Source organism: Marmota monax, unplaced genomic scaffold (genome assembly GCF_021218885.2).
Source record: "Marmota monax isolate L192 unplaced genomic scaffold, Marmota_monax_Labrador192_F-V1.1 WCK01_AAM20220418_F8-fsc00006, whole genome shotgun sequence".
Classification (NCBI taxonomy): domain Eukaryota; kingdom Metazoa; phylum Chordata; class Mammalia; order Rodentia; family Sciuridae; genus Marmota; species Marmota monax.
The window spans coordinates 29,855,991-29,881,949 of NW_026693712.1; the positions used below are offsets into that span (position 1 = coordinate 29,855,991).

At 37.3% G+C, this 25,959-nt stretch overlaps 1 protein-coding gene across 8 annotated transcripts in view; it reads right to left on the reverse strand.

Annotated features, from left to right (window-relative positions):
* Positions 1–8,869: 8,869 nt before the first annotated feature.
* Positions 8,870–25,959, reverse strand: part of Pam (peptidylglycine alpha-amidating monooxygenase) — a 310,405-nt gene continuing 293,315 nt past the window's right edge. For 4 of the 8 annotated variants that reach the window (XM_046459988.2, XM_046459985.2, XM_058584367.1 and 1 more), the window contains 4 exons: positions 19,024–19,077; positions 13,564–13,767; positions 10,373–10,426; positions 8,870–9,707 (listed from right to left, as the gene is read on the reverse strand). In XM_046459988.2, the coding sequence (XP_046315944.1) occupies positions 9,526–9,707; positions 10,373–10,426; positions 13,564–13,767; positions 19,024–19,077 (494 nt within the window). In that variant the 3' untranslated portion in view covers positions 8,870–9,525. The remainder of the gene's footprint in view (positions 9,708–10,372; positions 10,427–13,563; positions 13,768–19,023; positions 19,078–25,959) is intronic. The other 4 variants (XM_046459989.2, XM_046459986.2, XM_046459990.2 and 1 more) reach the window with 2 other exon arrangements.

Genomic DNA, 25,959 nt, shown 5'->3' on the forward strand with positions numbered 1-25,959 from the left:
TTGTCCAGTTCAATGGAAAAAACAAAACTTTTCTTTTTAACTTTTACTACCAGATCTCATAATACACGATATATGATAAAATTATCATAATAAATCCAAGTATAGGACATTCAGCTAAATCCCAATATCTCTAAACTCAACCCCTCCTTGCACCAACATGACTTCCCAGGCCATCCACCTTCTGTGCCCTGAACTATCTGGAGCTCTGTAGAATCTAATCCTATTCCCAATCCTCCGCTGTGACAAGTATTTGCCTACAACCCTCCTCTCCTTTTCTCAAATGTCACCTTTTCCTATATTTATTTGTAGAATTAGTTTACTGGATTGTAGACCCTTAAGAGCAAAATCTATACGTTTTTTACTTGGTGTTTTTCACATTAAAAATTGTTAAGTGAATTATTTGCTTTTCATTTTATTTAATTTTTATGTATTATCTGGGTACATATTTTATATCAAATGTTGAGAATTTTTTTGGGGGGAGATTAAACCCAGAGGTACTTAGTCCCAGAGCCACATCCCCAGTCCTTTTAAATATTTTATTTAGAGACAGGGTCTTGCTGAGTTGCTTAGGGCCTCACTAAATTGCTGAGGCTGGTTTTGAACCCTTCATATTCCTGCCTTAACCTCCTGAGCCACTGGAATTATAGGCGTGCTCCACCATGTCCGGCCTGTGGTTGAATTTTTGAGAAAAGATCTGTTTCTTTCAAATGGAAGTGGGGAAAAAAAAGTCCTAGACATCTGAAACTTGTAAAGATTTTCATGAATTCTGTGAATTCTGGAGAATATAACACAAGAGAAAATAAACTGAAAATTTAAAATGCCAGAAATGAACTCAATCAAAAGAGGCATTGGAATTAGTGCAACTAGTCAATTCTTTTCTTTGGGCCATATTTTCTCAAAACTTCATCAATGTATAAGTAGAACACACCCAATCAGGGATTACATCTTGGATCTTAATAAAGGGAAAAACTTACATGCCACTAGAATGTAAATCCCATTAGAGCTAAAATATTGTCTTAAATGACAGGTAAAATGACAGAAATCACCCCCGAATCATGGAAGGGAGCATCTTAGAAAGGAATACAGACCACAAATAACCAGTCCCCGTTTAAAAAAAAAGTTTGATAGAATTCTAGGTTTGGAGGTTTGAAGGGAATGCTCTTGACCCCCAATGTGGATTATGAGGAGGGAAGGCAGGTGGTAGTTCTGTATCCATGAAGCACAGACATGAGAATCACCCCACATCAGAACTCTTAGGTTTCTGTGTGAACTAAAAGAACCCAACACTAAAAACTTCACTCCTTAGAAGCCATGAATAGCACCCAGGGAGGCAGTGTGGACCAAGGCAGCCAGCAGGAAGCTGTAGCCTTTTTAAGGACTGGTATAAACAATATTCAATAGTAACATAACAAGGCAGCAAGAAGCAACAGTAGAAATCTGGAATCACACTTGAATTCTCCCTGCTGCATCTGGAAGCCTACTAATTCTGTGCTCCATAGTCTCTTTTTTTTAAAAAAAATTGTTTTAGTTTTTCAACTCACAGTACACAAATGGAGTGCTACATTTCAATTCTCTGGTTGTACACAGTGTAGAGACGCACCATTCATGCAATCGCACATGTATCTAGGGTAATGTGACCATCTCATTCTGCCATCTTTTCTACCCTCATAACCCCACTCCACCCTCCCCTTTGCCCAATACAAAGGTCCTCCATTCTTCCCATGTTCCCCCTCATCATAATCATAATCATCATAATCCACTAGTCAGAGAAAACATTCCTCCTTAGTTTTTTGAGAACTTGATTTCCTTTCTTTGTTTTGCAATTTAAAAGAGGGAAATGCCAAAATTTAAGAGATTGACAACTGATATTTTTACCAATAGGATAGGTAAAGATCTGAGCAACCATCAAGAGAAAACATTCGGCCTTTGTTTTGGGGGGGATTGGCTTATTTCGCTTAGCATGATATTGTCCAGCTCCATCCATTGAACGGTGTGATTTACATCACATACAACCAGAAGGTTGAGAAATTATACTCTATTTATGTATTCTACTCTCATGTATAACTAATTAGAACAAATAAAAAATACTCAAATGATATTTTAAAGTGATTTATCCAATTACTTTCTAAAGACAAAGTGAAAATGGAACATAAAATGGAGAGATTTGGCAGACACCATATTAACTGAATTATCAAATTTAGCATCACTACTAATGGGGCAAACCAACATATGTGCCCCCTAATATGAGGCAGTAAAATGGAGGCAAAATTATAATCATTAATTCAATCATGAAATACATGAATCCAGACTATGAGACATTTTACAAGACAATAGGTCTGCACTCTTCAAAATTGTTGATGTTTTGAAAGAGAAAAAAATAGCAGTTTCTTACTACAGATCAGAATCAAAGAGATATGATAAATAAATGTATTATGTGAATCTTAATTAGATCCTGGATCAAAAATTAAAAACTCCAAAGGACATTTTGGGGACATTGAGAGTTTGGAATGGGCTATATATTGGTTGAAGATAATAAATCAATGCTAAAGCTCTTTGGTATAGTAATTACTTTGTAGTAATATAGAAGAATGCCCTAAGTCTTAATGATAGATGTGAAAAAATTTAGGCCAAATTTATGATGTTTATAATTATTTCCAGTTCCTCTTGTTTAATTTTTATTTTTCCCCCCAGACTTTATTGAGGTATACTTGTTACACAAAAATTACACGTTGAATGGCACAGAAAAAAACAATTACACATAACACAAATTACTTTCAAATGGTTCAGGCAAAAGTCTACAAGTTAAATGTGTGTGCATCTGTGAGAAAGAGAAAATGGCAAAATGTTAATCCAGCTATCCCACTCCTTGGTTTATACCCAAAGGACTTAAAATCAGCATACTATAGTAACACAGCCACATCAATGTTTATAGCAGCTCAATTCACACTAGATGGACTATGGAATCAACCTAGGTGTCCCTTGATAGATGAATGGATAAAGAAAATGTGGTATATATACTCAATGGAATATTACTCAGCTTTAAAGAAGAGCGAAATTATGGCATTTTCTAGTAGATGGGTGGAGTTGGAGAATATCATGCTAAGTGAAATAAGCCAATCCCACAAAATGTTAACCACTGGTGAGTTCAAGGGAAGAGATGCAGAGGTTTATTGTAATAATCTTCTATATTTCAGTAGCTTCGACATTCTCATGGTAAAGAGTGGAGACTACAAAACACATCATAATTTGCTTGCATGTTTATTTCAGAATAAATCAGACTGAGAACACCAAATATTATTGGTTTATTTATTTATTTATTTATTTATTTTTAACTAAGGCAAATACCTATGTTTTTGACTGTAAGTTGTATTTCCATCAACCTTGGTTGGGTAAAATTGTGATATAATGACAGTGTTTAGACCTCAAATTTCCATTCCTGGTCTTTTGCGTATTTTTTTTTTCATCGTTACTGTGACAGGCCAAAGTTAAACATTTCCGAGCATTTGAGGCTATCTGTATATAAACACGTTACCATTAACTCAGTCACTAAAGGCATCACAGAAATAGCTATTTCAGTAAACTCCTTTATCTCAGAAATATTATGGTTAAGTGGTTAAGGTTTCACTCTAACAATTGTGAATATGTGCAACCTCCATCCCCAGCCTCTACGCAGAATCTATTCTTACTCAATTAGCAACACTATTCCAAGTTTTGAGAAAAACACATCTTTCTCAATCACCAGTGTGATTTCTATGGGACATAACTCTACCCCTGAGTATGTAGAAGCCTGTCTAATCCAGCATCCAGTGGTTCTGAGGTTGGCATAGCACTCAAATCAGGTCAGTTAGTCAACGTATTGGAACTCTTTAGAAAGGAAAGCTAAACAAGTATAGTTGTGCACACCTGTAATTCCAATGACTCAGGAGGTTGAGGCAGGAGGATCCCGAGTTCCAGGCCAGCCTTGGAAACTTAGCAAGATCCTATCTTTTTTAAAAATTTTTTTTTAATATTTATTTTTTAGTTCTCGGTGGACACAACATCTCTGTTTGTATGTGGTGCTGAGGATCGAACCCGGGCCGCACGCATGCCAGGCGAGCGTGCTACCGCTTGAGCCACATCCCCAGCCCAAGATCCTATCTTAAAATAAAAATAAAAAGGCCTAGATATATAGCTCAGTGGTAGAGCCCTCCTGGGTAAAAAGAAAGAAAGAAAGAAAAAAGAACAAAAAGCCATCTTGAAGTTAATTTTAATACTCTGGCTTCCATCTTAATTGCCACCTATGTGGAAACTCTGCATGAAAGTAAAACTTATATAATATAGCCAAACAGGAATGGAGAAAAGCAGAATCCTGTTTGCACTATCTGAGTCTTTGGAATTAGTTATGCCTGAGATTTTCAGCTATGTGAATCAATTATTAATAATACTTTTTGACAAATTATAAATTTCTTATTGTTATTTATTCTACCATTATTTGTTCTTAATAACTAAGAACTGTTCTTAAACCCACTGGAATTGAGTTATAATTTATTACTAAAGAAGCTTCAAAAGTATGATTGTATATAAAATCATAAAATATAGAACTGGGGATTTCAGATCCTTAACCCAGTGTTCTTTCCAGACTTTAATGCCTAAGACAGCACCACACTATTGAATAATGCTTTCTCTTTTCTACATGTAGGATGTATGTATTTGTGTGTTCTACCCACATGCAATCTTGATAATCTCTTTCAATTATAGAGAACAAATTAATTATCAAATAAGCAAAGCAAAGTCTCACAACTAAAGGAAGTTTTATCATGAGAAATCCAGTGAGAAGATGAATTTATTAGGCAAAGAAGTATGAGGCTAGAACCAAAAAAAGAGATACAACTTAACTGGGTGCATACAACACGCCTGTAATCCCAGCAGCTTGGGAGGCTGAAGCGGGAGGATCACAAGTTCAAAGTCATCCTCAGCAACTTTGTGAGGCCTAAGCAACTTAGTGAGACCCTGTTTCAAAATAAAAAGGGTTGGGGATGTGGCTCAGTGGTTAAGCACCCCTAGGCACCAAAAACAAAACAAAACAAAAAACTAAAACCAAAAAAACAAATCTAAACTTTAGTGTATACACACATACACATATACACACACATACATGTATATATATGTATATATCTCTCTATATATAGTATGTATATCCCCAGCAATATATATATATATATACAAACACACATATATACATGTGTGTATACACACACACATATACATACACACACACATATCTTGCTTGGGATTAAATCCAAGTCCTCATGTGTACTAGGAAAGTATTTTATCACACTTAGCAATACTTTTCAGCCCCAGACAATATTTTTTTTTTCTTTTTGGTACCTGGGATTGAACTCAGGGGCACTCAACCACTGAGCCAGATCCTCTGCCCTATTTTTTATTTAGAGATAGGGTCTCACTGAGTTGCATAGTGCCTTGCTTTTGCTGAGGCTGGCTTTGAATTCGTGATCCTCCTGCCTCAGCCTCCTAAGCCACTGGGATTACAGGAGTTTGCCACTGCACCTGGCCCCAGACAATAAAAATTTTAAAGGCATGGAAAATTTAATAGTATAATATCAGAAATAATTAGAGCATTTTCAAGTGACCCATTTATCCATTTTAAGAATGTTTATATGATAAAATGCATTTTCACTCAGAAATGTTAAGAGTTCTAGAGTCAAATATGTTTTTATAAAACTCCTATTTTGTATACCTTCATATGTCTAAATGTAAACACTTTACTATTGGTTCTTCATTGGTAAACACCTTGTCTATACAGCGAATTCTGAAGTTTGTATAAGAAAATACATGACCTTGTTTCCTATCTATACTTTGGACATATGATTGGCTGACATCTTTGTGCTATATAGGGAAGTCACATCTGTCATCATCAACATATTCTCCAAAGTGAACATTCCCTTAATTAAATCACAATGTTGCAAAAACATACCAATGGGTTTGCTTTTGCCTGTAAATGGGATTCAAAAGTTTTAAAAGTAAGTCTAGCATGCAGCCTTGCTAAAGACCCCACTCGTATTTGTTTTTGATATTTTTCTAAAGGAGGTTCTCAGGAAGGCCCTATTATGCTTGCATGCACCTGTTTTTCCTAGTGGAATAATTGGTGTCATCGGACTAAAGAGAGAAGATTCTGTTAAGATTTGGTCATGCAGATAACTCACATTCCGGGTTTTTGTGATCTGAGTTTGAGGAACTGGGGTGGATGATTTCTGAGTCTATCACTCTATAGATTTCTGAGTCTACCTATCTAAGAATATGGACGTTTTAGGTTTTGTTTCTTGATGATAGACTATGAAACATGTGTATCCAAATCACCAAACGTGCTTCTTAAAAATGCAGATCTTTGGGCTTTATCTAATGAATCAAGAACTAAGGGAATGGGACCACGTCAGTTCTCTTAAAATAAATGCTTGCAGTTGATTCTTAGCCACATTTAAATTTTGAGACATTTTGCTATAGACTACATCAACTTCCAGCTACTGTGAAGATGTCTGGGGAATAAGCCCTAATACAAAGTCTATGGTTCCTATTGTCATTGTCTTAAATATCTGATTTATAGATATCTGGGTATAAGTTTCAGTATGAATGGGAATTCTGAAAAGAATATGCTGATTTAATAAACTAAAAAGCTTAAAATAAAAGATTTTATGCATTTGAAAATTGAGGGCCAGTGAATAACAAAGCTATTCTTTTAACTTCTTCAAATTATATTCCTCTAATGATTGAATATAAAAAAAATGAAAGCACAGCTGTTTTCCTTCACTTTCTAGTATATCAAAGATGCTCATTTTAACTATCCAAGAGTCATATCTAACACCTCAGATCCTGTCATGTCTTTCCAAACATCTGTAAACTATATGTGAAAATAAAGCTAGGTACTTGCTGCAATTGGCAGCCATTCTCAAAGAAAATGGTTTCGACTCTGGCTGCACATTGGAAGTACCTGGGGAAATTTAAGAACAAAATCTACACTTGTATCCCACTCTGGGCCAACTACCATAAATCAGGATCTCTGGATAGAGTGCCTAACAATTTTTTGTCTTAAATTCTTAGGTGATTGTACTCTGAACTCAGGACTGGGATCCACTCCACTACGATACTTCCTCAGCAGTCCAATCTCTGACTCAATAAACGACATTTAGCTAAGAACAATTATCAGTGGAAATATTGAACTGAAGTTTATGTAGATTATTAATTTTCAGTCTACCACCTTTAATTAAGCCAGATTAGTAGAATGGTAGTATGCTAGGACAGGATTATAATATCCTAGCAAACTTTCTTTTTTCAATTTCCCTTCCTATAATGTCATGTGCTCTTGTTAAGGGACATGTGCAAGAACAGACCTGCAAGATGGATTTGTCTATACTCTCTATTGTTGAAGACTTTGATTATTCCACATGGCACTGTATTTCAGAAGACACGTGGGAGCTAATTTTTCTGGTATTAATATTAGGAATGCTAAATATTTAACAGACTCATAAATTATGTAGGGGATCAAGTTTTATTTAATTAGCCAATAGAAAATCTGGAGCCAAGTTTGTTTCCATGAGCAGGTATAATAGGAATTATCCTGTTATTAGTTTTTTCCATTTTCATGTTTGTTTTCCTGTTTTTTCTTGTCTTCTTATATTTTATTACTATGGCCTTTGTGTCTATTCAGCTATTGTAAAACTGCAAGAACAACATTAAGTGTATATATCATTTAAAATGTAGCTAATAGAGCTTATGATTGCATATTACACTACAAACGCTATTACCTGGATTCAGTACAGGTGAAATAATTTTCTCAACTTAACAAACCTGAATAGCATCAAAGCCAACCTGTAAAACACATGTCCTGGGCACTGGATTAATTCTGATTTTGAAATAACATTTATAAGACAGTGAAAGTATCAGGTACAATCAGAAATATTGTGGTTGTGATTCTATATTTACCACTGATTTGGTGAAAAAAACATAGATTAATGGTTAGAGGAGAGAAAATGTATGTTTCGTTTGAGAAGGAAGAACACAGGAATCAAAAATAAGTGAAGCCTTCACTTGGGGACAATGCCCAATTTAAGCTTTAATAAGAAGGTGAGGTAAACATATGGAAAGAGACAAAACCTTTCTTTGGTATCAATTATAAGGAGAAAAATCTAAATTGAATTAATTTTTTCAAATGACATAGCTAGGAGGCATTCTAATATAATTTTTGTTTTTTGCAAAGTACCCTGCAGTGTTTTCATGATTAGTCAATTGAATCTCTAATATTTCAACTACTAAGGTACCTCTGATGCAAGTAAGCATTTTGGAGAAAGGGTTCTGGGGTTCAGTTATGTTGAAATGAAATATTACAGGTTCCTATTAAATTTCATTGATGGATTATGAAAAAGGTATTCTAAAAATAAAATGCAGTCACTGTAAGATACTTCCATCATGTCGTATATATATAGAAATTTGGGTGAAATTATTATTTAAAAAGAAAATTATCAATAATAATCTACACTGATGGATTCATTTGTATATGTAATTTGAGACACAAGCTTTCTCTTAACTACGATCGCCTTTTATTAAATTTACTCTCTGATTGATCCACTACAAGCAAAAATCCTCTGTGAATTTTCAAAGGAAGCCTGGTTTCATACATGTGTGTAAACTCTTAGCCTGGCTTTAATTTATATTGCTACATAACAAAATATTTTCTAAATTTTATACAGTACAACACATTTCTTTTGGTTGAAGACATTGAGCAAGTTTTACCATATCTGTGGTTTGTGTCATTATTACAAAAGTTATATACAAAACCTTGTAAATATGCAAAAATTGCAAAATACACTCTGACAGCTAATGCTCTGAAAACACTTTATTACACAAATTACATTCAGATTCTGAAAATAGTGTTCTAACAGTGTAACCATCTAAAAATAAGACATCCCAGAAATACACCAACCAAGGAGAAAATTAAAAAAAGAATTTAAATAGAGACTTTTTTTTCTTTCTTTCATTGCAATATAATGTTAGTGATTTTAAAAAAATAGAAGAAGATTTAGCAGCTTTGTCGTCATGTAGCACAAAGTTTCTCTTTACTGCCACAGGCTGAGAATGCTGAACAGGAAAGGCACCAAAGAAAGACGCTGGCAATGGGAGTGCTATTGGGAGAATACTGTGTCCAAGCAGAGAATGGGGCTATTTACATCCACAAAAAAGTCTCAAAAATGTAAATGAGCAAACTTCCATCATTAGATTAGTACTATAATGGAAGAAGAGGACTGCTTTTCTATTCTATATTCATATAAAGACAATGGCACTCTTATGAACTTTTAGGAAACTCCTCAATTAAAAACAGAAGCCAACTTAACCAAACAAAATAAAATAAAATGTGTACAGTCCCACATAGACTAGTACATATACAATTAAATGCACAAAACTTTAAACGTGCTGAAGGGAAAGGAATCTGGCATTCTTAGTAAATCTCATTCAACCTAAACCAAAGCCCGGTTTTCAGGAAGAGGGAGGTGGTGGTGCAGGCAGAGGTGCTGAATACTCCTCTTCTGATTCGCTTCCATCATCCTCATCTTTCTCTTGGTCACTGCCCTCGGTGCTGAGGCGGTCAAACCCTTTTCGACTATAGCCTTTACGGCTGGCAAAGAAATTTCCAAGGTTTAAACCTCCACTTCCCTTTCCTAAAGAGAGCAAACAACAATGTAGAATTGAAGTAAAGTTTGCAACAGATGAGACAGCTTCATTGTAAATTCTTAAATGGTAAATAAAGTTAGAGGTTGGGAAAAGGTAGATATTAAAAAAAAAGTGACAAACAGCAGATAGATATTACTCCACAGACTTATTAAAAGAAAAAAGAAAAAACAAAGCTCCATGGGCTTATGTGTTTCTGTAGGAATATTCCAGATTGACTTTTCGCCTCCTGTTTTCCCCAGCTCTCTGGAATTGTCATCCCTTGGGCAGCTCTTCATTTCAATGACTTTATGAAAAGGTCATCTTCACTCTGACAAGCTCTGACATGACAGCAGGAATGACAGAAAATTTACCAAAGACAAACGAATCCCGATAAAAGGCAGAGGAAGAGAATAATAGGGAATGGCAAGATGGAAAAACAAAACAAAACAAAACCAAACAATCAACCAACCAAACAAACTGGAAAATGTGCTGCCAGAGCCACACATTTGGTTTAGTTTATGGTTTGCATTCTGCATTTACTTTGGGAGATGTTATGCTGTATACCAGGTGTTTAATTTTCAGAGACATAATATGAAATATCTCCTTGCTCTTTAAAGACATGAACTTGTTGACTTTGAACCAAATATAAGATTCTGAAAGGTCACAAGCATACCTCTAAATCTTCCCAGCACTCTTCCTGAACTTGCCTCAAGTTTGTGTTCAGAATCTGTTTAAAAAGAAAAAAAAAAGATGGCACATTTCAAAATGAATCCAAGTCACCTTCCTCAACCAATGTTCAACACAAAATCAGAAAGTCTTAAATATTTAGGATAGTTTGGCTCATATACGCAATTCTAAGGGGAAAAAGGCAATCAATATGTTATTGAAAAACATAGATATTGAGATGTATCTAAGGGTTTAATTCCTGCCTGTCCCTTAGAGACTGTGCAATTTTGATATATTAATTCCAGAGCCTTGGTTTTCTCTTCTGAGAAATGAAGGATCAAAGATAATTTCTATATATAAGATGAGACTTTGCGTGTGGCATGCTTAGAACATATATATATATATATATCAAATGCTTAATACACTTTAGTTATTGTGTTAGGACAGGATAGAATTAAGTTACCAACAATTTATAAAATTTGAAAGCTTTGGTTACTACAATGTAGGAATATATGTGTTAGACTTTACTCTTTCTATTAAGAATATACATGCACCTCTTGAGAAAGCTTTGGATTTATGTACATCATTTCTCCTTTATGGAAAGTGAAGACACTCGATATGAAACTGTAAGTATTTTCCAGGTACACAAGGTGACCTAAATGCTCTTAACAGGGCTTCCATCTCCATGAAGAATTCTCCTTTCTTATGAGGATGCAGCAACCCCAGTGGATTTTATTGTTTCCTTATCTGTCTCCCTGCACTTTCTCCCTTGCTTACACCACTCTGTTGAGGGTCAGAGAAGCCAGGCCCAGGGTCCTCTTATAACGTTTCCCCAGGAGTGGAGGCCACGTCATGGTTGTATTATCTGTTGACAGGCAGATGACAGAGGAACAGCAGAAGAGCCGATGAGGAAGGAAATTGACAGAAAGGGAAGAAGCATCTACTAAGACTGTCAGAAAGCCAAAATTTAGACTTTCCGTTCCACAGGGATGCAGGACATCCCTCATCCAGTTTGTATCACCTGTGCTTGGCACAGTATTTGATATGAAACACATGAGTGTGTGATGAATAAAGGAAGGTCCTTTAGGAAGATTTCTAAATATTTCACCATGGGTGAAACCCATCAAGAACAAATGTTGGAAAAAAAGGTGAGAAGTTGATCTACTTTTAGAATCAAATATATTAAATGGAAGATTACAAAACTGCAAATTTCTTTAAGTAATGGATGAATAAAAGCAGTTTCCTATCATCTGACCTGTGCCTCTTCCTTCCCAATACATTCTTGTAAAGTCAGCATGAGAGAACAGTGCCATGTCACATGCCCTCAACAGCAAACAGGATAGATCAAACTTTCTTGACTCCTTAGTCACTTCCTCTTCCAATTTAGGTTGGGTACCACAATTCCCGCCATCTGCCTCCAGATTCTAGATGCTCCTAATATTCTCTGTATTTACCACCACACTTAGCACCCTCTATGATAGCTTTTACATGACATCTCTCTTTTTTTATGTCATTTATTCTGAGTGCCATTTATTCATTCAATCTTTCAACAACTACTTATTAACCCCCTTGTGACAAGAATTGTTATTTGTGTTAGGGACATATGAGTAAACAAGATATACAAAACTCCTGTTCTCTTGAAGCTTTTATTTAGCTCCATGAAGATGATGACTTTCTTTCTCCTTGCCCTGCTTTTGACAGTTTCAGGTCTGTACAGGGTCTTAACAGAAGTCCTTCTTGGTAAGAATTAACTATATTTTTGCTGAGATATCTGAATTCAGATTTTTAAAAAAAAGCATAAGAAAAATTACCCTTTGTAACCTATTAAACTGAACTTTGCTTCCTGTTTCTGAGTTCTTTCTGTGTTAGGGCTTTGCCATGGGCACTGAATCTCTGCCATGGCTGCCTTGACCTGGAAAAGGTTAAGATGCTGTTTTTTGATCTAATGCTGCCTCCCACACTGTCCCACTAACTGCTTCCTAGATGCATCTGTAGACTTTTGCTGTAGGACCTGGGACCCCAGTGGAAGGACTGCTATTGAGGAGTAGGAAACAGGGGTTGGGTCAAAGTTTATTTGGCCATTTTTTTTTTGGGGGGGGGGTTCCTAGCATCAAACTCAGGGGGGTACTCAACCACTGAGCCACATCCCCAGCCCCATTTTTGTATTTTATTTAGAGACAGCATCTTGCTGAGTTGCTTAGCACGTCACTATTGCTGAGGCTGGCTTTGAACTTGTGATCCTCCTGTCTTAGCCTCCTAAGCCACTGGGATTACAGGCATGGGCCACTGCACCCAGCCAAAGTTTATTTATTTGGATGTCCTGAAAGGAAATCAGCTGCTGGATTCTATACTGTGATAATGATTTTGTAAAATACTGTTTGAAAGTTTTTGAATAGTCACATTTAGGCCATCAGTATTTTACAAAATCATTATCACAGTATAGAATCCAGCAGCTGAGTTTCTTTCAGGACATCCAATTTTTTTTTTTTTTTTTTTTTTTTTTTTTTTTTTTTTTTACGAAATATGTGCTTTCTTGAGAAAGCTAAAGTTTGAGACAAGAATTTTCTATTACTCTATTACTTGTCACAATCACTGGTGGTGTTGAGTGTTTACTAGGTTCCAGGTACTTTGATAAATGCTTTACATACATTATTCTATTTCCTCTTTTACAACTTTGTGAGGTATTTTATCCAGATTTTATTCATGAGGAAACTGTAGTTTTGAGAGAGTAAGTAACTTGCCCAAAGTCATGTAACTGGAGCTAAGGCCAGTCTGATGGGGAAAAATACAACCTCAAAATAACTGACCCAAGTTCTTTGAAAATAGCCTGTTTCTAACTGAAGAAATCTTCTTCCTGATCTGTCAGCTAAATTATACTGACTCTACTATCTACAGCTTTGTGTGAAGATACTAATTGGGCTTAAGCCAATTGCTAAAAGGCAATGTTAAAGGTTAATTATAATCCAACTGTCTAAATTCCAGAGGCTCCAGACATATTTTCTACTGTGATACTAATTATAGAGAATATCTGAAACAGAGACAATAACGTCAAAAATGTAGAATGCATTAAAACAAAACAAAACGAAAAAACCAGACACACACAAAAAAAATCACAACCAGACTCCTGATGATAATTAGGCCAAACAATCTTTCAAAGGTAGGTTCCAAGTTCAAGTTAAAGGGGCCCGTTTTACTTGCCTCCAAAGGCCCTTGATTTTTTCCACCGAATAAATATGGCAATGGCCAGCAGGACAACCACAGGAATAACCAGAAGGGTTGTAATGAGAACAACGGGTACTCCCGAGCCTGGCTCTTTGATCAGTTTCTGTTTTTCTTGAATCTTCTGCAATTCTGAGGAGGTGGGTTTGTTGTCCATTTTGGTTTCAACAACTGCCTCGGCTTCTTCAGGGAAAGAAGAGTTCACAATATTCAACTGACTCAAAGATTCCAGAACCCTCTTACCCACCCCTACCCCATCAAATCACAATTGTACAGAAAGAACTTCTGAGTCCAGTTGCACCTGGGTTTCATATTTCAGTGTCTGAATCCAGCAATCTGCATACGTGATTAGTTATTTCGACAAAATGGTTTTTCACCTTGAAATTGGTTTTCTTTGGTTCTACCTTTAATTCCACAAACTACATATCCTTTTCTTTGCATTTGTCTGAGTTAAAGTCAGAGGAAGTATGTAGGGAAAAAAAATTGGTGTGAATGCTGGAGTCAAACAAACCTGAGCTCAAATCCCAGTTCTCCTATGTACTAGCTGTGTAACTTTGGGCAAGTTACTTAAATTATCTGGGCCTTAATAACCTCATTTGTAAAACTGACAATAATATCTCCTTCACAAAACCATTACATATAAATTTCTGTCATCAAGAAGGTACTTAATAAGTATTTGTTTTCTTGTAAGATATACAATTAGTTAATGAATTTTCTTTCATGTCTAAGGCAGTATTGGTACTTTACAAGAATAGCCCATATTAATTACAGGATTACAGATTTCCTTAAATAGTCTTCAGCAAAATGAAAGTGCACACAAATCCATGTATATTATTTTATTGGTGATGGAAATAATTTACCCAATTAGGCTGTGACATTGGCAGGTACTAGATAGGTATAGGCCTAAAATACTATTTGAGAAACAAATGTAATAAAACCATAGAAGTTATTTCAGGGAACTCGACTAATGAATTGAAAGTGAGGTTGGGCCTTGAGACATTTTTGCTCCCAAGAAGCACATATGTGTTTGTGTAGAAAACATAGGATGCAAAGGATGACAAGAATATTCTCAGGCTAAAAGTAACAAGCACATCTGCAAAAGACTCACAAGATTTCGTGGCATTATCTTCTGCCCTACAATATAGATAGCATGCTATGTATGGCCTAGTGAAGATTTTCATAAAGTAACAAGGATAGGTGGCTTAACCCAATCAGGATAGTCTTTGGTTAATGTTTAGTATGTACAAACTTAGTTTAACATTTTGCTGGGCACCAAGGAAATACTTCCCAAATTACCTAGCACACTGTGAATATAACTTATGGTACAAATGATTGGCAGGTTGAAACTCTCTTAATGTTCTGAGACAGCTTCCTCCCCAGTCTCATTACAAGGACTGAGCACTTGAGCTATGTCAGGCATTTTTCTCTTTTAACTTTCACATCAAACCTGTGAGTAGGCACTACTATTATTATCATTTAGCAGATGCCTCAAAGTCTTATTTCCTTTCCTGTTCTATGGACAAGGGGAAGCCAGACTTCCCTGCACCACCCCCTTCTTTTTAATCCACAAGCCTGGCTCTTAAAACTTGAAGGGGAGGGAAAGATTGATTCACAGACCCAGATGGTTAAAATTTAACTAAAGTCTCAGTTTCCAAAAGGAATAAAAGTGTGATTCCTGTCTCTTTACTGTAGAAAATATGTAAAAAATTGCTCTATACGTAAACTTACTATATTTAAGCAGAAAAAAAAACCAATAAAATATATCTTGGGATTAAAAAACATAATCTAGAGATGTAGCTTGACATTCAAGTACTTGTCGCTTTTGGAAGAAAGGTCTGTTTCTATTTGAAGGCAGGTATTACAGAGTAATTACCTAGCTCCATTAAATGGACAGAACTGTAGGTGATGTAGGTGACAGACTAAAAGAATCAGCTTAGCATTCATAAAGAGATGATGCAATGAATTTGCTAAGATATATGCACATTACTATAGAAATTTTTTATTTTCCACACCAATTCTGGTAATTTGAGGGTCATTTACTAGAAATACTTGAACATTCTAACTTTTGGAACCAACCGAGTTATATTTAAGATTTAAAAGATGCTCTGTATTTTTTTTTTAGAGGAGGCTAAAATTCTTAAATTTTCCGGTTTTAAAAAGAAGCAATATTGCTGTTCTTTTCAGGACCTTTGTAGATAGAGTAATAAGCAAAAATGATGGTTATCACTTACAAGTCTTATATATTCCAGTCTGAGCACAAACAATCTAAATTGTGTCACATCTACTCTTTAACCTAAATTATTTTTTTTATATCTTTTTAAAAAATTTTATTTTTATATGGTTCTGATGATCGAATCCAGGGCCTTGCACGTGATAGGCAAGTGCTCTACCGCTGAGCCACAACCCCAGCCCTATCCTAAATTATTTTATTAAAAATCTCAGTTAAGGGATGGGGCTGTGGCTCCATGGTAGCACACTTACCTGGCATGTGTGAGGCGCTGGGTTCGATTCTCTGTGCCATATATAAATAAATAAAATAAAGGTCTATCAACAACTTAAAAAATTATTGAAATAAAATCTCAGTTAAGTTGGAACACTCCTGATGAATAAGGAATGAAGATGCTGTAATATTAGGCAGGGCTTTGGGCTTCTGGAAAATTAAGGGGTATCCAGCATGACATTCTTCTGTCACCTAAGATGCCAGATGCCTTCTATCTAGAAGAAAAATGTCTTAAAATCTTACAATATCACAAGTTCTTATAGCATCTTTTTAGATATTTGTAAATAAACATAATTTTGAAAAGCTGACATATAAGAGGTTTTGCTTCTTTAAAGCAATGCATTTAGAAAGGGAGACTAGCTTCATTCCTGTGTGAGTGTACACATAGAAGTGTATGAATCTCTATTATTTGACAGAGGAATTAGAAAAAACTGGGATAGGAAGGAGGGACATTCTTAATACAGCAACACAGAAACTGCCACCCATTCATTGCAGACAAAACTAAAGGCTGATGGTGTTAGATGGCATATTAATAAGTAGCGGTTTAGAAGACATAAAAGTGCATACAGAACAATGAGATGCAGCTCTTTTAAATGCAATGTGCTTCCTCTACAAAAGGTCTAAGAGGATCAATGCATTAGGAAGTTTTGTTTTGTTTTGAATTTTCTTGAGTTGGCGTCATCATCATCATCTTTTATTGAGGTGTGGGACATGAGGGCTATTCTTTAGGTGGGATGTCTGTTTTAATAACTTTATTTGAAAATTAAAATCCCTTTCCTAACTTTTTTTTAATCATTCCAAATTCTTTTATTCCTGCAACTCCCTTAGAACATAGGTTCTGAAACCCTGTAATTTCTGATTATGTGACCATTTACAATGGGAATGAGTATTCTCAAAAGCAACTTGAATTAGGAGATTTGAAATGAACATGCATCACTGGGCTATTAAATCTGGGATGGTGTTTTTCCCTTTCTGCTTGAATTAAGCTTCATGATTTTGATAAAAGATATGATCTAGGGATCCAGTATGATTTATATTCAATTTGTAATAAGAATATAATCTTAAAATGTTTAATGAGAGTCACATAAACTGCTTGGTTCAAAGAAGAATAGAATAACTTCATCTGAATTGGGGTATTCCTATTAAAACTGGACTATTGTGGCAATATTTAAAAAAATGATTTTTGAACTGCTGGTTTCTGTCAAGATGGGGATGTTTTCTGACAAAATGGGCTCAGTAGTATGCACAGTGAAAATAGGAAATGGTCTACAGAAGATATTATTTATCCTTCATTGACCAACCCAAAGGGGTCAATGTGGTTGGTTGGGCTGGTCTCAACAGGCTAATTAGTACAATCAAGACTATTTTGGCGGGATCTATTTAAACAAAATTAGTTTGAGACCATTTTGAAGTTCTGGAAATTTCAGAGTAAACTACAACCATTCTCAGCCGCATTTCCTGGAAGAACTCACAGTAAATAAATTGGTGGGATCCATTTCTCTTCAGCAAGAGAATAGTAGTAAATAATAACAAAGGGTTTGACTCAAACAAAGGTTCACTTCAAACCTGGCTCTAACACTTAGTATCTCAGTAACAATTCTGTTCTTCAATGTCCTTAAATGCAAAATTGGGATAATAGCAATGATCACATGTTGTAAGAATTAAATGTGATAATTTCTGTATAGTCCGTTGATTATTCCACAAGTGATAGCTATTTTTACCAATCTTTCCTAGCATCTTATTCCAGGACAAATATGCTTATTAATATATAACAATGATAGAAAGGACCAGGAACCCCTTTGGTATAGGAATATGATATGAATGTCACTCGGTAGTAAGTATCACCTGGGTAGAATCTCTACAAATGCCAAGTAATTGCTATTTATTTACCTTATAATATTATCTTACCCCTTTTAACTTTGAGCCGGCTATATTTTCTTATCTGCCTAAATAAATACCTAAACTCCCTCTTGGTTCTTGCTTCTTTTCATCTCTTTCAACCTGCTTTCATGAGAAAGGAAAACAAGTAAGCCTCTGGTTAAGTCTGAATATCTAGGCAAATTATTTGTAAAGCAACTAATAAAGAAATTACTTAGTTACTTAAATATTAGGATCACCCCACAAGAAACACAGTGAGTACTTAACTATATAAATGACATGTCAAAACCCCGAAGATGGTAGAAAGTATAGAAATACAAACTGTTTCTAGGAAAGGGAGAATATAATTCAACAAGGATTTTCAATGAACCCAGTGGTTGCTTACCATTAGCTAAATCCCATTTCTGCATTCCTGATATTATATCCCAGTGATGTGGTTTTCATGTATTGGTAAATGTGTCTGTGTGCAATCTCCCTCTCATGCTCCTTACATGCTGTAAGTCTCCTGAGGTCAGGTAGTTTCATTTCCCTTGGATTTGCTATTGTGCTTTTCACATAGAAGCCCTTGGTAAATCTTTGAGGCTTAGTAATACTAGGATAGCAGCTTCGGGAACAGATATATCTTTTCACATCCTTACAGCAATAACTCACCAAAGATTTCTTCCACTGATTTACATTAGAGCCCATTAAGAAAAGTACTTTTCCAGAACACTGAACAGCATTATTCTGCTTGCTTGAGGTCAACATGTTTCCTAACATGACTAGCTGATGTTTTTCCTTTCTAAATGTCTCTGGATCGCTAATTATAGATTTCCTACATCCTTAATCACATTCCATCACTTGAAACCAGTGATTTGAGATACTTATGATTACTCCATTTATCAGAAAAAGCAGTGGCAATATGCAGGTTTAAAGGCTCAGCACATGGCAGAAGACATGGATCATTTACCAGATTGTATTATACTTTTTAGATTGATAATTCTAAAAGTTGCATTAAAGAGCCATAAAATAATTCAACACAAGTATCCTTTGGTATTAGTTATAAAGGAAATATAACCAACCTTTGATTTCCTGGACCTCGATGCCAGCCTTTTTAACAGATCGATGTTCCATTTCTGTAACAGCAATGCAAGAAGAGAAAAATCAGAATCTCTAAAAAGAACATTTGAAAACTTAAATTTGATATTCATTTTTTTTTTTTTTTTTAATTTTTTTATTGTGGGTTGTTCAAAACATTACAAATTTCTTGACATATCATATTCCACACTTTGATTCTAGTGGGTTATGAACTCCCACCTTCACCCCATACACAGATTGCAGATTCACATCAGTTACACATCCATTGATTTACAAATTGCCATACTAGTGTCTGTTGTGCTCCGCTGCCTTTCCCATCATCCACCCTCCCCCCTCCCCACCTCTCCCCTCCCCTCCCCTCCTCTCTCTCTACCCCCTCCACTGTATAACCCTGAGGGTCTCCTTCCATTACCGTGCAATTTACCTTCTCTCTCCCTTTCCCTCCCACCTCTCATCCCTGGTAAATGTTAATCTTCTTCTCCTGTTCTTCGTCCCTACTCTGTTCTTAGTTACTTTCCTTATATCAAAGAAGACATTTGGCATTTGTTTTTTAGGGATTGGCTAGCTTCACTTAGCATAATCTGCTCTAATGCCATCCATTTCCCTGTAAATTCTATGATTTTGTCATTTTTTAATGCAGAGTAATACTCCATTGTGTATAAATGCCACATTTTTTTTTATCCATTCGTCTATTGAAGGGCATCTAGGTTGGTTCCACAGTCTTGCTATTGTGAACTGTGCTGCTATGAACATCGATGTAGCAGTGTCCCTGTAGCATGCTCTTTTTAGGTCTTTAGGGAATAGACCAAGAAGGGGAATAGCTGGGTCAAATGGTGGCTCCATTCCCAGCTTTCCAAGAAATCTCCATACTGCTTTCCAAATTGGCTGCACCAATCTGCAGTCCCACCAGCAATGTACAAGTGTACCCTTTTCCCCACATCCTCGCCAGCACTTGTTGTTGTTTGACTTCCTAATGGCTGCCAATCTTACTGGAGTGAGATGGTATCTTAGAGTGGTTTTGATTTGCATTTCTCTGACAGCTAGAGATGTTGAGCATTTTTTCATGTACTTGTTGATTGACTGTATGTCCTCCTCTGTGAAGTGTCTGTTCAGGTCCTTGGCCCATTTGTTGATTGGGTTGTTTGTTCTCTTATTGTCTAATTTTTTGAGTTCTTTGTATACTCTGGATATTAGGGCTCTATCTGAAGTGTGAGGAGTAAAGATTTGTTCCCAGGATGTAGGCTCCCTATTTACCTCTCTTATTGTTTCTTTTGCTGAGAAAAAACTTCTTAGTTTGAGTAAGTCCCATTTGTTGATTCTAGTTATTAACTTTTGTGCTATGGGTGTCCTATTGAGGAATTTGGAGCCCGACCCCACAGTATGTAGATCGTAGCCAACTTTTTCTTCTATCAGACGGCGCGTCTCTGATTTGATATCAAGTTCCTTGATCCATTTTGAATTCACTTTTGTGCATGGCGAGAGAAAGGGATTCAGTTTCATTTTGTTGCATATGGATTTCCAGTTTTCCCAGCACCATTTGTTGAAGATGCTATCCTTCCTCCATTGCATGCTTTTAGCCCCTTTATCAAATATAAGATAGTTGTAGTTTTGTGGATTGGTTTCTGTGTCCTCTATTCTGTACCATTGGTCCACACGCCTGTTTTGGTACCAGTACCATGCTGTTTTTGTTACTATTGCTCTGTAGTATAGTTTGAAGTCTGGTATCGCTATACCGCCTGATTCACACTTCTTGCTTAGCATTGTTTTTGCTATTCTGGGTCTTTTATTTTTCCATATGAATTTCATGATTGCTTTCTCTATTTCTACAAGAAATGCCATTGGGATTTTGATTGGCATTGCATTAAACCTATAGAGAACTTTTGGTAATATCGCCATTTTGATGATGTTAGTTCTGCCTATCCATGAACAGGGTATATTTTTCCATCTTCTAAGATCTTCTTCTATTTCTCTCTTTAGGGTTCTGTAGTTTTCATTGTATAAGTCTTTCACCTCTTTTGTTAGGTTGATTCCCAAGTATTTTATTTTTTTTGAAGATATTTTGAATGGAGTGGTTGTCCTCATTTCCATTTCAGAGGATTTGTCGCTGATATGCAGGAATGCCTTTGATTTATGCGTGTTGATTTTAAATCCTGCCACTTTGCTGAATTCATTTATTAGCTCTAATAGTTTCTTTGTAGAGCCTTTTGGGTCTGCTAGATATAGAATCATATCATCTGCAAATAGTGATAATTTAATTTCTTCTTTTCCTATTTTTATGCCTTTAATTTCTTTCGTCTGTCTAATTGCTCTGGCCAGTGTTTCGAGAACTATGTTGAAGAGAAGTGGAGAGAGAGGGCATCCCTGTCTTGTTCCAGATTTTAGAGGGAATGCCTTCAGTTTTTCTCCATTCAGAATAATGCTAGCCTGAGGCTTAGCATAGATTGCTTTTACAATATTGAGGTATGTTCCTGTTATCCCTAGTTTTTCTAGAGTTTTGAACATAAAGGGATGCTGTACTTTGTCAAATGCTTTTTCCGCATCTATCGAGATGATCATATGGTTCTTATTTTTAAGTCTATTGATGTGGTGAATAACATTTATTGATTTCCGTATATTGAACCAGCCTTGCATCCCAGGGATGAATCCTACTTGATCATGGTGTACAATTTTTTTTATATGTTTTTGTATCCGATTCGCCAGAATTTTATTGAGGATTTTTGCATCTAGGTTCATTAGAGATATTGGTCTGTAGTTTTCTTTCTTTGAAGTGTCTTTGTCTGGTTTAGGTATCAGGGTGATGTTGGCCTCATAGAATGAATTTGGAAGTTCTCCCTCCTTTTCTATTTCCTGAAGTAGCTTGAAAAGTATTGGTATTAGTTCTTCTTTAAAGGTTTTGTAAAATTCTGCTGTATACCCATCGGGACCTGGGCTTTTCTTAGTTGGTAGTCTTTTGATGGTTTCTTCTATCTCCTCAATTGATATTGGTCTGTTTAGGTTGTCTATATCCTCCTGACTCAATCTGGGCAGATCATATGACTTAAGAAATTTATCTATGCCTTCACTATCTTCTAATTTATTGGAGTATAAGGATTCAAAATAGTTTTTGATTATCTTCTGTATTTTTGAAGTGTCTGTTGTGATATTGCCTTTTTCATCCCGTATGCTAGTAATTTGAGTTCTCTCTCTTCTTCTCTTCACTAGCATCGCTAAGGGTCTGTCGATTTTGTTTATTTTTTCAAAGAACCAACTTTTAGTTTTGTCAATTTTTTCAATTGTTTCTTTTGTTTCGATTTCATTAATTTCAGCTCTGATTTTAATTATTTCTTGCCTTCTACTTCTTTTGCTGTTGTTTTGCTCTTCTTTTTCAAGGATTTTGAGATGAAGTATGAGATCATTTATTTGTTGGTTTTTTCTTTTTTTAAGGAATGAACTCCAAGCAATGAATTTTCCTCTTAGAACTGCTTTCAATGTGTCCCATAGATTCCGATATGTTGTGTCTGTGTTTTCATTTATCTCTAAGAATTTTTTAATTTCCTCCTTGATGTCTTCTATAACCCATTGATCATTCAGTAACCTATTGTTCATTCTCCAATTGATGTATGCTTTTTCCTTCCTTCTTTTATTGTTGATTTTCAGTTTCATTCCATTATGATCAGATAAGATGCATGGTAATATCTCTACTCCTTTATATTGTCTAAGAGTTGCCCTGTGACATAATATATGATCTATTTTTGAGAAGGATCCATGTGCTGCTGAGAAAAAAGTGTAACTGCTTGATGTTGGGTGGTATACTCTATATATGTCAATTAGGTCTAGGTTATTAATTGTGTTATTGAGTTCTATAGTTTCCTTATTCAACTTTTGTTTGGAAGATCTGTCCAGTGGCGAGAGAGGTGTGTTGAAGTCTCCCATGATTATGGTGTGGTGGTCTATTAGACTCTTGAACTTGAGAAGAGTTTGTTTGACGAACATAGCTGCACCATTGTTTGGGGCATAAATATTTATGATTGTTATGTCTTGTTGGTGTATGGTTCCCTTAAGCAGTATGTAGTGTCCCTCTTTATCTCTTTTGATTAACTTTGGCTTGAAATCTATTTTATTTGATATGAGTATGGACACGCCTGCTTGTTTCCGAAGTCCATATGAGTGATATGATTTTTCCCAACCTTTCACCTTCAGCCTATGTATGTCTTTTCCTATCAAATGCGTCTCCTGTAGGCAGCATATTGTTGGGTCTTGTTTTGTGATCCATTCTACTAGCCTGTGTCTCTTAATTGGTGAGTTTAAGCCATTAACATTTAGGGTTATTATTGAGATATGGGTTGTTCTTCCAGCCATATTTGTTTATTTCTGTTACTAAACATTGTTTGTTTTCCTCTTTGATTGTTTCCCCCCCCCCCTTTACTGTCCTACCTCCCACTGTTGGTTTTCATTGTTATTTTCCATTTCCTCTTCCTGTAATACTTTGGCTAGGATGTTTTGAAGAGATGGTTTTCTAGCTGCAAATTCTTTAAACTTTTGTTTATCGTGGAAGGTTTTAATTTCATTCTCCATCCTGAAGCTTAATTTCGCTGGATACACAATTCTTGGTTGGAACCCATTATCTTTCAGTGTTTGAAATATGTTATTCCAGGATCTTCTAGCTTTCAGAGTCTGTGTTGAAAGATCAGCTGTTATCCTGATTGGCTTGCCCCTAAATGTAATCTGCTTCCTTTCTCTTGTAGCTTTTAAAATTCTCTCCTTATTCTGTATGTTGGGCATCTTCATTATAATGTGTCTAGGTGTGGATCTCTTATGATTTTGCACATTCGGCGTCCTGTAGGCTTCTAGGATTTGGGATTCTGTCTCATTCTTCAAGTCTGGGAAGTTTTCTTGTATTATTTCATTGAATAGACTGCTCATTCCTTTGGTTTGGAGCTCTGTACCTTCCTGTATCCCAATGACTCTTAAGTTTGGTCTCTTAATGTTATCCCATATTTCTTGGATGTTCTGCTCATGGTTTCTTAACAGTCTTGCTGAGCTGTCTATGTTCTTTTCCAGTTGAAATACTTTGTCTTCATTGTCTGATGTTCTATCTTCTAAGTGTTCTACTCTGTTGGTAGTATTCTCCATTGAGTTTTTAAGTTGGTTTATTGCTTCCTGCATTTCTAGGATTTCTGATTGCTTGTTTTTTATAACCTCTATCTCCCTGTATAGTTGATCCTTTGCTTCCTGGATTTGTTTGCGTAATTCGTTGTCGAAGTGATCTTTCATTGTCTGATTTTGCTGTTTAATGTCTTCCTTGATACTCCAGATCATCTGAAGCATGTATATCCTGAATTCTTTATCTGACATTCCATCTGCTGCAGCTGTTACCTCTTCTAAAGTTGCGTTGACCTGCATTGCTTGTGGTCCTTTCTTTCCTTGTCTTTTCATACTGCTTGCGTATCTTTCCTGCAGGTGCGGGCGGCGGCTCTGCTCTCTCCTTATTCCAATTGGGGTGTCGTGGCTACCACGCCGGCAGGTCACTGGGCCTGTTCTGGGAGCTGGTGGCGGCTCTGTTCTGCCCCTACTCCAATTGGGGTGACATGTCTGTCGTACCAGCAGGCCACTGGGCCTGTCCTGCTGGTCGGTCGCAGATCTGCCCACCTTTCGGGCACGAGTGGAGGCTCTGCTTTGCCCCTACTCCAATTGGGGTGTCGTGACTACCCCGCCTGCAGGATGCTGGGTCTGTTCCTGGCAAGGGAGGCGACTCTGCTCTGTCACTACTCCAATTAGGGTGGTGTTTGTACCCCGCCGGCAGGCTCCTGGGCCTGATCCGCCGGTCTGTTGTAGGTCTGCCTACCTTGAAGGCGCGGGCGGCGGATCTGCCCTGCCCCTCCTACCACGCCTGCGGACCCCTGGGCCTGATCTGCAGGTTGATCACTGGTCTGCTCACCCTGCGGGCACGGGTGGCGGTTCCGCTCCACCCCCACTCCAATTGGGGTCACGTGACCACCACACCGGCAGGGCCTGATCCGGGCGTGGGAGAAGGATCTGCTCTGCCCCTACTCGAGTTGGGGTGACGTGTGTACCACACTGGCAGGCCACTGGGCCTGACCCGCCAGGCTGTCACAGGTCTGTTTACCTTGCAAGCGCGAAGGGCGGCTCTGCCCTGCCCCTCCTACCACGCCCATGTACTACTGGGTCGTGGGTCTGCCCACCTGGCGGGTGTGGGTGGCGGCTCCGCTCCGCCCCCTCTCCAATTGGGGTCACGCGGTCACCACGCTGGCGAGCCGCTGGGCCTGCTCCGGGGGCTGGCGGCGGCCCGGCTCCTTCCCTCTGGCTCGAGGACAAATTGAGGAGACTCGGGTGACTGAGCCTCACCCCCCTTACCAGGAGACCAACTGCTTATGTCACCGCTGGTATTGATGAAGATCTCTCCTCCACCGCTTTCTGCTGACATCAGATCTCTGCCATGTTGGTATCCTATGCGAATGGCAGCATTTCGTTCCCCTTGCCAGGCAACCCAAGCAATGGGTGAGTCCTGACCTGCCCTCAGCAGGACCCGGACCGAGACACAGTTTCCGCGGGCTCCTAGCCCCGGTCCAGGGAAGTTCCGGGAGCCGGAACTCGGCCGCTCCGTGCTCGGTGTAAGCTCCTATAAGTGTAGGCTCCAAGAAGCAGCCCCCGCGGGCTCAGTTCCGGGAGCCGGAATTCGGCCGCTTAGTGTTTGGTGTATGCTCTGATAGTAGCAGGGTCCAAGAAGCAGCCTCCGCGGGCTCCGCAGCCCTGAGCCAGGGCGGTTCCGGGACGGTTCCGGGAGCCGGAACTCGGCCGCTCTGTGCTCGGTGTAAGCTCCTATAAGTGTCTGATATTCATTTTATTCAGTAGAAAACATTTAGAAATTACTCATCATATATATTACTATATTAGAAAAGAGTCCAACACAAACCATAAAT